The sequence below is a fragment of the Orycteropus afer genome, unplaced genomic scaffold (assembly GCF_000298275.1).
Source record: "Orycteropus afer afer isolate SDZICR_OR568_19922 unplaced genomic scaffold, OryAfe1.0 scaffold00196, whole genome shotgun sequence".
Lineage (NCBI taxonomy): Eukaryota > Metazoa > Chordata > Mammalia > Tubulidentata > Orycteropodidae > Orycteropus > Orycteropus afer.
The window spans coordinates 3,298,319-3,309,929 of record NW_006921783.1 but is presented as its reverse complement, the minus strand read 5'-3'; the positions used below and the strand labels follow the sequence as shown (position 1 = coordinate 3,309,929).

Here is an 11,611-nt window from a genome sequence, read left to right as displayed (position 1 = left end):
ATATAGTCAATCTGATTCCTGTGTACTCCATCTCTCAAAGTCCATGTGTATAGCCACCGTTTGTGTTGTTGAAAAAAAGGTATTTGCAACGAATAAGTCATTTGTCTTGCAAAATTCTACCATGTGATCTCCAGTGTTATTTCTGTCACCAATGCCAAATTTTCCAACTACCAGTGATTTCTTCTTTGTTTCCAACTTTTGCATTCCAGTCACTAGTGATAATTAACACATCTTGGTTGCACATTTGGTCAATTTCAGACTGCTGAAGTTGATAAAAGTCTTCAATTTCCTCATCTTTGGCTTTGGTGGTTGGTGCATAAATTTGAATAATAGTAGTATTAACTGGTCTTCTTTGTAGGCATATATGGATATCATCCTATCACTGACAGCATTGTACGTCAGGACAGATATTGAAACATCCTTTGTGATGAAGAATACCATTTTTCTTCAAATTGTCATTCCCAGCATAGTAGATCATATGGTTGTCTGATTCAAAATGGCCCAAGCCAGTCCATTTTAGCCTAGGATATCAATCTCTATGTGTTCCATTTCATTTTTGATAACTTCCAATTTTCCTAGATTCATACTTCCTTCCTATATACCCTAGACCGAGGATAGATTTGGCTGAAGATAATCTTACATATGCACTTGTGCTACAAAATTAACAACATACAGTACAGAAGCAACAGAAGACAGAGTTAGAGTAACTTCTCAGAGACAACCAAACACCTTGAGAGAGAGAATCACTGGGCCTGCAGACTTGGGATCATAGTCTCAGGGGATATCATATTCAGTTGGCAAAATATAGTACATAAAAATCTTGTTCTACAACCTACTTTTGGTGAGTAGCAACTGGGGTCTAAAAGCTTTTGAGCTGCCATCTAAAATGCAACTATTGGTCTCCTCTCATCTGAAGCAAAGAAGAGTAAAGAAAATTAGTGTTGTAGAGGAAGAATGTCACTTTGAGGACCAAGGTGTGCCTAACCCGATCATGGTATTTTCAGTCACTTCATATGCATGTGAAATCTGGACAATGACTAGGAAGACCAAAGAAGAGTTGATGCCTTTGAATTACGGTGTTGTCGAAAGACATTGAATATTGGATAGCTGTCAGAAAATGAACTAATCTTAGAGAAAGTACAGCCAGATTGCTCCTTAGCAGTGAGGATGGCATGACTTTGTCTCTCATGCTTGGGTCATATTATCAGGAGTAACCAATCTCGGGAGAAGAACATCATGCTTGCTAAGGTAGAGGGTCAGTGAAAAAGCAGAAGACCCTTGTCTTGGTTCTCTAGTGCTGCTATAACAGACATACCACAGATGAATAGCTTTAACAAATAGGAATGTATTTTCTTACAGTTTAGGAGGCTGGAAGTCCAAATTCAGAGTGCTGGCTCTAGGGACTGGGTGAAGGCTCCTGCACCATGAGCTGCAACTCTGCCTCTCTGTTCCAAGCCCATTGGAGCAGGCTAGAGGCTTCTTCTGACGCAGGCAGCTGGAGGCTGCTGAGGCTGACAATCCCAAGGTTGGTAGGTAAAATGGCACAGTTCCAAGATAAGCAGCAGTGCTGTAGGCCACTAGTTCAAGCCTAGGAACACCCATCAAGATTGGCAGGCAACGCAGCAGGCCAGTGAAATGAAGACCTGGCCAAATGCAGAATCCAGATGTACCTCAAGTCTTCCCCGTACATACTGGAAGCAGGCCATACCTGGAAGGCAACTAATTAGCTGCTCATAGCAGATTCCACCCTGGAGATGATTTCAGTCTCATCATGGAGAGTAACTGCATCCAGCTGCTGAGCACTCAGCATCATGGCCCAGCCAAGTGAACGCAGCCTTAACCACCCCAGCCCTGGAGGAGGTGGATGGACACAGTGGCAGCAGTAGTCTTTAGGCATAAGACCAATTGTGAGGATGACACAGGACTGGGCAGTGTTCCATTCTGTTGTCATGGATTGCTGTGAGTCAGAACCAATTTGATGGCACCTAGTAACAATGAGTTTTTATAAGATATAATATAATATAATGCAGCTATATTCACCTTGAAGACAAAATGTCTGCTTTCTTTTGGATTTAGAAAAAAAAAAACAAAACCTTAATTTCATTGGTCTCATGTTCCTATCTTACGTCTATTCTTTTAATGGGAAAGCTTTTTGGTACGTATAGAGGACCCCTAGAGGAATATATAGGGACAGTACTTACTGACCTATCCTATACTGCTCCAACTAGACTACGTTATTTAGTAGTCATGATAATGCTTTAATCCTGAGATCAGCAAACTAAGGGCTGTGGGCCAAATCTGGCCCTCCTATTGTTTTTATACAACCCAAAGCCAGGGATGTTTTTGTAGCTGAGCACTGTATCTATCTGATAATAAGCTATATACTAACTTTGAACCCAATTAAGTCAAATATTATCCCCTCCTCTGGTAGAGTAGTGCCTAAGACATTTGACTGCTAATCAGAAGGCTGGCAGTTCAAACCCACCAGTCACTCCTTGGAAGGAAGGTTGGGCAGTCTACTTCTGGGTAGGGTTTCCCACCTCGGAAACCCAAGGAGGGGTCGCTATGAGTCAGGTCCAGCTGGAGGACACATAATAACAACAACCACCTCCAAAGCAGAATTCTAGTCTTCTCATTAACAGACCTATTACAAAAAAATATGCTCGATTAACATATATTGTGTTTTGAATGTCATCAATAAAAATGTGGGAATTTGTTTTCTCTCATTATATACATACTTAGATAGTATTCTTGATTTTGCTTCCTCACCTGCAAAGCCTGAGACATTTACTGTCAGGCCTTTTACAGAAAAACCATGCCAATCTCTAAAAGAAACCAGCACTTAATCTCAATCTAATAGTCCATGTTTCAGTTTAATACAATTTTGAAATTTGAGCAACTAGTGTATACTTTGCTATAAATATCTGCTTAGTTCCTGAGTTCAGAATCATGAATAGTGAGCTTTTTTTTTTTTTTTTTAAATATTGAAATCAGTTTGCTTCATAAATTTGAGAGCAGGAGTTTGCATAGTGAGAGATACCTGCACTTGTGTGTCATAGTTATATAATCTGACATGGTGAATATATTTCCCATGATATTTAGTATTGACAACTAAATCAGAGGTAGAACTTCTGTCTAGTTCTCCTGTTTTATGTTGAGAAAATGTTTATGGGAAGATGATATCTTTCCATATTTTCCAATTGAGGTCCAAATCATGCAGGTGATGTCATTGCTTTATTACTAGTTTGCCTGTCTGTGTAATCTGTTTTATTTTTAATAATGTTTGAAAAGCCATCCAGTTAGTTTGATAAACCAGCTGTTAGATCATTTTGCATTTTGTGGGTAGACAACTTGTTATCCTCTATAATGTCACTTAAAGGATTAGACTCTCTCTGGTCCTCTTGATAGCTAATATCTCCAGTTACCCTTTTCTGTTCATTCATGTATGCTGATGGGTCCTCTAGGTCAGAGAGCAGAATCACTTCTCTAACAACAATTGTCTAAGTGAGCAGTTAGGTGGAAGTCTGTCCTTCTGTCTTGATAGCAGCTGTTCACACCACATCCTATCAGAAGAATTCCTAAAATAAAAGAAGAAATCTTTTCAGTGACAGACCAGGCAGTGGTCTTGATTATAAGTGTTTTGGCAAAAGGTTTTAGATACATGGTTCAGTCCCACTGTGAATGGAACACAAATTACTTAGTAAGCTTAAAGACATTTTCCTTTATGTATTTGATTTTGGTGTGTAGAAATGCATTTGATGATAGATTAATTCATTCTAATACTGTATTTCAGTTCTCTTACTTGTGTTTACAGTTTTATTTGTCCTACCCCTTCCCCTTACCTTGTTTTTCTTTTCTTTTTTAAGATTGATTGACATTTATTATAGTCTAAATATGTAATAGGGAGCTCTGGTAGCATAGTGCCTAAGGCACTTGACTGCTAACCAGAAGGCTGGCGGTTCAATCCCACCAGCCACTCCTCGGAAGGAGGGTTGGGCAATCTACTTCTGTAGTGATACCACCTTGGAAACCCAAGGAGGGGTCACTATGAGTTGGTTCGACTCGATGGTACATAATAATGTAACAACAACATATATGTAATAAAGCATTTCACATTCCAACATCTTCACATGTACAGTTCTTTGACGTTACTTATGTTAACCACATTCTTCAGCCGTCACCCTTAATCTGTTTTCCCACATGGAGAGCAAGAATTCTACCACTTGCACCACTGCAGCCCAGTCGGCAAACTGTTGTTAGTTGTTATGAAGTCAATTCTGACTAGTAGCAAATTGTCTAAAAGTCGATTCCAGCTTATAGGAACCCCATAGGACAGCAGAGAACTGCCACACAGGGTTTCCAAGGCTGAAATATTTACAGAAACAGACTGTCTCTCACAGAGTGGCTGGTGGGTTCAAACAGCCAACCTTTGGATAGTGTCTGAGCACTTTAACCACTGCATTACCAAGACTCCTCTCTGACTACGCTGTTGTTGTTGTTGTTATGTGCCACTGAGTCAGCCCTGACTCATAGCGACCCCTCCTTGGGTTTTTTCCGAGGCAATATCACTCTGGAAGCTGTGGAATGACATTTTAGCTGTTAATACTAGAATTCCTGGAAGTTAAATTTTTGAGCTTTCGGAAGATGCTCTGATAAAACATTAACATCTCATTTGGACATGTCACAGTAGTTAAAATGGACAGGTGGGTGGTTGGATTTCGGATTATCCATGTATTTATAATGAGATGTTTGTCATTATAGTCTTACAATGAAAACCGAACTCACTGCCATTGAGTCAATTCTGACACCTAGGGGCCCCCTTTGGGTTTCCGATGCAGTAAATGTTTATGGGAGTAGATTGCCCAGTCTTCCATCCACAGAGTGACTGGTGAGTTTGAACCGCCAGCCTTCTGGTGAGTAGTCAAATGCCTCAGGCACCACTCCACCAGAGCTCCTTGTTTTATAATGAAGTGACATCAATTTCCTACATGTTTTTCCTCCTATTATACTCTGAGCATGAGTATTATTTCTTATTCGCCTCTTTGTTCCTAGTGCTTAGCATGGTGCCGAAAGATATTTGTTGAATGAATGATTGAATTAGTAACTTTGTCTACATTATACAGTGTACGTTTTATTTTTACTATTCTATGATGATTCAAAACCAAATTAATTTTAGGGAAATAAACCTAACTCATATCTTGGCTCATAGTTCCATAGGCCAATAGAGTGAAACTGCCTCAGTTGTATTTTTTTGAATTGGCACTCTCTGCAGCAAGAACTCAAAAGCTATTCTAAATCTTGTCATTGTCTGTGTTCTGATTAGTTTGTTAGTCTGCGTTCTCTAGGGGAGCAAAACCAGTAAAGTGTGTATAGATATATAGAGACAGAAATTTACTTCAAGGAAAGGGCTCATGCAGTTGTGGGGGCTAACAAATCCCAAATTCATGGGTCAGGCAATAGGCTGAATACCTCTGCTGGGCTCCTATGGTTACAGTGGTTGATGGTCCCAAAGTTTGCAGGACATGCGGCAAGCTGTAGGCCTCTGTTGATTCACAGGGTTGTGGCTGTTGGCTAATTCAAACTCTTCAGGTCAGCCAGCAGGCCAGAGACTTCTGCAGGCTTCTAGTCTAAGAACTGGAGGTCAGGGAACTGGAGGTCAGGTGACAGGAAGAATATAGAGTCAAGGAAAAGAACAAGCTTTGCCAGAACATCCATTTATATACTAAAGACAGGCCACACTCCCAAGGAAACTCTCCTCAGTTGCTTGGCTGCTTCCATCACAAAATGGAAGGTGACTGCAAAGTGTCTGTGCTACCACTGAGCATTATAGCCTAGCTAAGTTGACACTTAACATTAACCATCAGAATTAGCATTCAGTGTGAAATAATTGTAGAATAAAATATCTTATTTGTAACTTGACCTTAAGTAAATTTGCCAATGAAACAACCATTTGTATTCCTGTTTGGTGATATGTGATACTCTTCCAAAACCAAAAACCAAACTCATTGCCATCAAGTCACATCCCACTCACAGTGACCCCTCCTTGGGTTTCCGAGGCAGTGTCACTACGGAAGTAGATTGTCCAACCTTCCTTTCGAGGAATGGCTAGTAAGTTTGAACTGCCAGGCTTCTGGTTAGCAGTCAGATGCCTTAAGTACTATGCCACCAGAGCTCCATGATACTCTTAGATGAATGTAAATAGTCATCATTTTGTGTCTATTTCATTTCTAGGTACAAGACATCTGCTTCAGTCATGACTGTCGCTGGGTTGTCGTCAGCACACTCCGGGGGACTTCCCATGTTTTTCCCATCAACCCTTATGGTGGCCAGCCTTGTGTTCGTACACATATGTCACCACGAGTAGTGAATCGCATGAGCCGTTTCCAGAAAAGTGCTGGGCTGGAAGAGATTGAACAAGAACTGACGTCTAAGCAAGGGGGTCGCTGTAGTCCTGTTCCAGGCCTGTCGAGCAGCCCGTCTGGCTCACCTTTGCATGGTAAACTTAATTCTCTCTCTCTCATGTCCCCTACCACCCTCTTTCCTTCGGACCTTAATTTATAGGTTTGGGATAAAAATAAACATTAATTTTAATCTGCTCATACATAGATAATATCTTGGGCTCATTTTCAGACATTCTTAATTTATTCAATCATTTAATAAATTAAGCTGATATAGTAACGGTGTTCTGTACAATGCTATTTGAATTCCCTAACTTTTTCATTATATAAGGGGTACCTGCTGTCATATTTATGGAATATAATATTTTGAGACTGTTTTCATAACTGAACCTTGAATCTATTGAACTCTTCTACAGCATACTGTGTCTTTAGCCAGGGCCAGTACCAAAGCTTAAGAAATAGTCATTGTTAGAGAGGATTACTCAAGACTTATGTATATTTTAGATGGATCGGCAATCTTTTATTTTAAAATATCTTTGTTTTGGTGGTACAGACCATTAAGCATTCAACTACTGGCCAAAAGATTAACTGTTCAAATCCACCCAAAGGCACCTTGGAAGACAGGCCTGGTGATCATCTTCCAAAAGGTCGCAGCCTTGAAAACTGTGGAGCAGTTCTCTGTACTCATGGGGTTACCATGTGGTGGAGTTGACTTGATGACAAGTAACAATGACAATAACAAGATTTCTAGTAATAAATTGCAGGAAAAAAAGTGTTTCTATCTCAGTGTATCTCAGAGTGAATAGTTACGTAACCATCATACCAATTAAGAAGTAAAACATTACCAGAACCTCCCTTCTATGCGTCTTTTCCATTTAAGTAGATCATGAATCTGACTTTTATGTTAATCACTTCTTTATTTTTTAAAATAGTTCTAATCCAAAGGAAGTATCCTTAAACACTGTTGTTTCATTTTCATACACATGGAATCATAACCTGTGTATTATTTTATATTTAGGTTTTTTCTTTTAACTTATGTTTGAGATTCATTCATGTTGGATACATATAAAGCATATTGTTGTTGTTGTTATGTGCTGTCGAGTCGGCCCTGACTCATAGCGACCCCTCCTTGGGTTTCTGAGGTGGTATCACTATGGAACTAGATTGCCCAGTCTTCCTTCTGAGGAGTGGCCACTGGGTTTGAACCACCAGCCTTCTGGTTAGCAGTCAAGTGCCTTAGGCACTATGCCACCAGAGCTCCCTAATGCATATAGCTATAGTTAATTTATTTTCATTACTGTTACATATTCCACTATAGATTTTAGTGATTTCCAGTTTGGGATTATTCTTTATAATGGTTCAGTGAACAGTTTTGACCTTGTTACTCGGTGTACTCATTTCTAAGAAATGCTGAGTCATAATGTATGTGAATCTTAACATTTGTAGATACCACTAAAGTGGCAGTACCATTTCATTCCCACCAGAAAGACTGAAACAGTTATTTAACATTAGATGACACTTGTGTAGAGTATTGCAGATTCTCCTTGACTGATGACTATCCTGTTTTCAAGAATAGGGAATTATATAGCTAGATATTGTGGCCACCACAGGAAAGAATCCTTGTTTGTTTTAGCTTCTGCTTGAAAACATGTTCTTTAGCCATCTGTAATGAATTCTAGATATATATTTTCTGTAGGAAATTTTAAGGTAGACTGATAATATGTATGTAGGTAAATGAAATACCTGGAAGAAATACTTTAACTCAAAAAATTGTATTTCTGTTTTCTTCTGAAATCATGTTTATTCTTTGGCTCTATTATTCTTAGAAGAAGAAGTTATATATATTTAACTTAACTAGTGTCCCTGAGGGAGCTCTGGTAGCATAGTGGCTAAAAGCACTTGACTGCTAACCAGAAGGCTGGCTGTTCAAACCCACCAACCACTCCTCGGAAGGAAGGTTGGGCAATCCTACTTCCGTAGTGATACTGCCTCGGAAACCCAAGGAGGGGTCGCTATGAGTTGGGGCCGACTCGACGGCACATAACAACAACGACAGTGTCCCTGAGCTTCAATTTTGAAAACGTTCTAAAATCATTCCTAGATGAAAATGTTGTTGTTGTTGTTGTTGTTAAGTGCCGTCGAGTCATTTCCAACTCATGGCGACCCCATGCACAGCAGAACGAAACACTGCCCGATCCTGCGCCAGCCCCACAATCCCTGCTATACTTGAGCCCATCATCACAGCCACCGTATCAATCCATCTCGTTGAAGGCCTCCCCCTCTTTCACCGACCCTCCACCCTACCAAGCATGACATCCTTCTCCAGGGAATGGTCCCTTCTTATAACATGACCAAAATAGGTGAGATGAAGTCTGGCCATTCTTGCTTCCAACGAGCATTCTGGCTGCACTTCCTCCAGGACAGATCTGTTAGTTCTTTTAGCAGTTCACGGTACTTTCAGCATTCTTCGCCAGCACCACAGCTCAAAAGCATCAACTCTTCTTCAGTCTTCCTTATTCATTGTCCAGCTCTCACATGCATACGAGGCGATTGGAAATATCATGGCTTGTGTCAGGCGCACCTTAGTCCTCAAGGAGATATCCTTGCTCCTCAGCACTTGAAACAGTTCCTTCGCAGTTGACTTTCCCAATGCTACACGTCATGATGAAAATAGTCATTTTTAATTTTTTTTAAAAAAATTGTTTATATTTTGAAATATGAGTTGTTTATATTTTCACCATTTGTGAGAATTTTTACCTCAGAAATAACTTTGAAAGAACTAATGATTAACATTTTTTTGGTGTAAATTATTTTGTTGTATATTTAGGTATATACTTTGAGGACTTTACTCCTGTGTTGAATATTTTACCAAAAACTGCATATAGGAAGACTCAAGTGTGCATGTGGAACAGCTAGGTCAACCATAAATGCATTCATCGAAAAATTAAAGAGAATACATATTCTTTACCTTTTACACATCTTCATAAAATATTCTTTTCCTTCCCCCTGAAGATCAAATATTTTATTTCTTTTGTTTGTCATTTTTTTTTTCCAACTTTTAATTGTGATTTGGGTGCATCTGTACAAAGCAGATTCATTTTACATTCAGTAGGTCATACACATTTTGTTTTGTGACACTGATTACAATACTCACAATATAACCGTTCTTCTCCCACCTTCTTCCTGGGGTTACCCTTTCTTCGTGTCCTTTTTCCCAAGCGTTCCTGCCTGCCTAGCGTTCTCTTCTGGAAATACTGCCCTCTGATCTGCCCTGGGTAACTCTTCTGAGTGCATCTCCTGGTTTAGTTGTTGAGCTCGTAGCCTGTGTTTTGTTTTGCTGAGAGTTAAGCCGTGGGAGTGAGTCCAATTCCAGGCCCAAAAGGTGAGTCGGGGCCATAGTTTCGGGAGTTTCACCAGTCTCTTTCCAACCAGTAATCCTGGTCTTTTTATGTTTTTGAATTTTGTTCTACGTTTCCGCCTTCATATTTTGCAGCGGTTTTAGGTTTATAGAAATAAATACTGCACAGAAAGTGCAGGGAGTTTCATTACATCCCTCTCCCCTACACATTGTTTCTTCTGTTAACGTCTTGCATTCCTATGGTATATTTGTTACAATTAATGTATAATATTGATATATGGATCAAGTAATTTTGCAGAAAGCTAAAAAAAAAGGAGATTCAAGCCATTTTGACAGTACTGCATTACTTGGTTAAAAGATTTCCTTTAACACATGTTAAAATTTTGTTATCTCAAGGTTTGATCTCTTTACTCTGTGGTTTTTCTCATTTTTGAGGTACAGATATAGAGTGATGGTCATTTTTCTTCATGTTCTTGTACCTTTCATGTCAAAACAAAATGGGAATTGTTGTTGGTTAGTTCTAAAAATGATGTATTTACGGTCTGTGTGGGTAAACAGTCTAATGCTGGTCAAAACAATGTAAACCTTTGAACAGGGAGGGATTCATCTTGAAAATGAATCATGCTTTGGCGGTATTACCATTGTTTGTTTGTGCTCTTTTTAGCAAAGTAAAGGAAACTGTTAAATAACAGTTGATATAGGGGTATTTCCTTTTTATTCTGTGGAGCCAATCCAGTTTAGGTTAGGATTATATTATCTGTCTGCCATATTTTTTACTTAGTGAAGGATGTTTATTTATTTTAAATACATACTTTCTAAATATCTCTTTCATTTCCTATCTTGTTGCCTAGATCTTAGTCTAGATGAGAAATTCTTAACTTTGGGGGGTTTGTGAACATGGATAGGAAAAGAAAATATTTACATTCATCTTCCTCTAACAAATTAAGCATTTCTTTTCATTATGAATGTAGACAACATACCACAGTACCTGTAACTTTTTTGCGAATAAAAACTGCACATGATTTTATACATTATATATGAAATATGTGTATCTTGAAATGTATTTAAAAATATCTTGAAATAGTGCTTATGCACTTCACTTTTTTAAAATTTTATTTTATATAAAATTTATTTTAATATTAAATTATTATAAATATCAATAGTACTTTAATAACTGTTTCGATGTTATTGGTTGCCTTTGTGACAAGTATTATTCTTAGAAAGTTCATAGGCAGCCCTTATACTTCCCTCATACTTTCCAAGAAGTCCATGACACAGCAGTGATTAAGAGCTCTTGAGCATAATTTCTCGCCTTGTATGTTACTGAGCAATCTACTTCTGTAGAGATACTGCTTCTGAAACCCAAGGAGGGGTCACTATAGTTGGAACCAACTTGGCGGCAGTGAGTTTGGTTTGGAGTTTGGTATGTTTCAGTAGAATCCAACATTTTTTCCACAGTTCCTTATTAATACTCTTCAAGCAGTATATTTTTACTATCACAAGAGTTTTCTTGTTAAATAGAAATATGATCCACCACTTTTCTGCTAAAAACCTTTCAGTGTCTCACCTTACTGTTCAAATACTATAGAAAGTCTTTCTGACTCATATTGTTTTAGCACCTTGTTCCACCACACTTGTCTTTCTTTGCCTTTCCCTCAGTATTCTATACAAATTCATTTCTTGGAACCTTTCCTATTTCTACCCTTTTCTCTCCTTGAAATAATCTTTACCTCTTTGATTGCCTAGTAAAACCTTACTTGATTATGATCTAGCTTAAATATCCTTTCCTGTCTTACGCCTTTTTTGATGTTGTGTGAACTGTGGTAGCTTGGGTACTGGTACTCTGTACATACTT

General features: G+C 38.7%; 1 protein-coding gene across 1 annotated transcript in view; it reads left to right on the top strand.

Annotated features, from left to right (window-relative positions):
• BCAS3 (BCAS3 microtubule associated cell migration factor) overlaps positions 1 to 11,611 on the top strand; it is a 727,666-nt gene that overhangs the window by 293,331 nt on the left and 422,724 nt on the right. Inside the window, exon 14 of the mRNA XM_042781927.1 lies at positions 6,232 to 6,496. Coding sequence (XP_042637861.1) covers positions 6,232 to 6,496 — 265 coding nt within the window. The remainder of the gene's footprint in view (positions 1 to 6,231; positions 6,497 to 11,611) is intronic.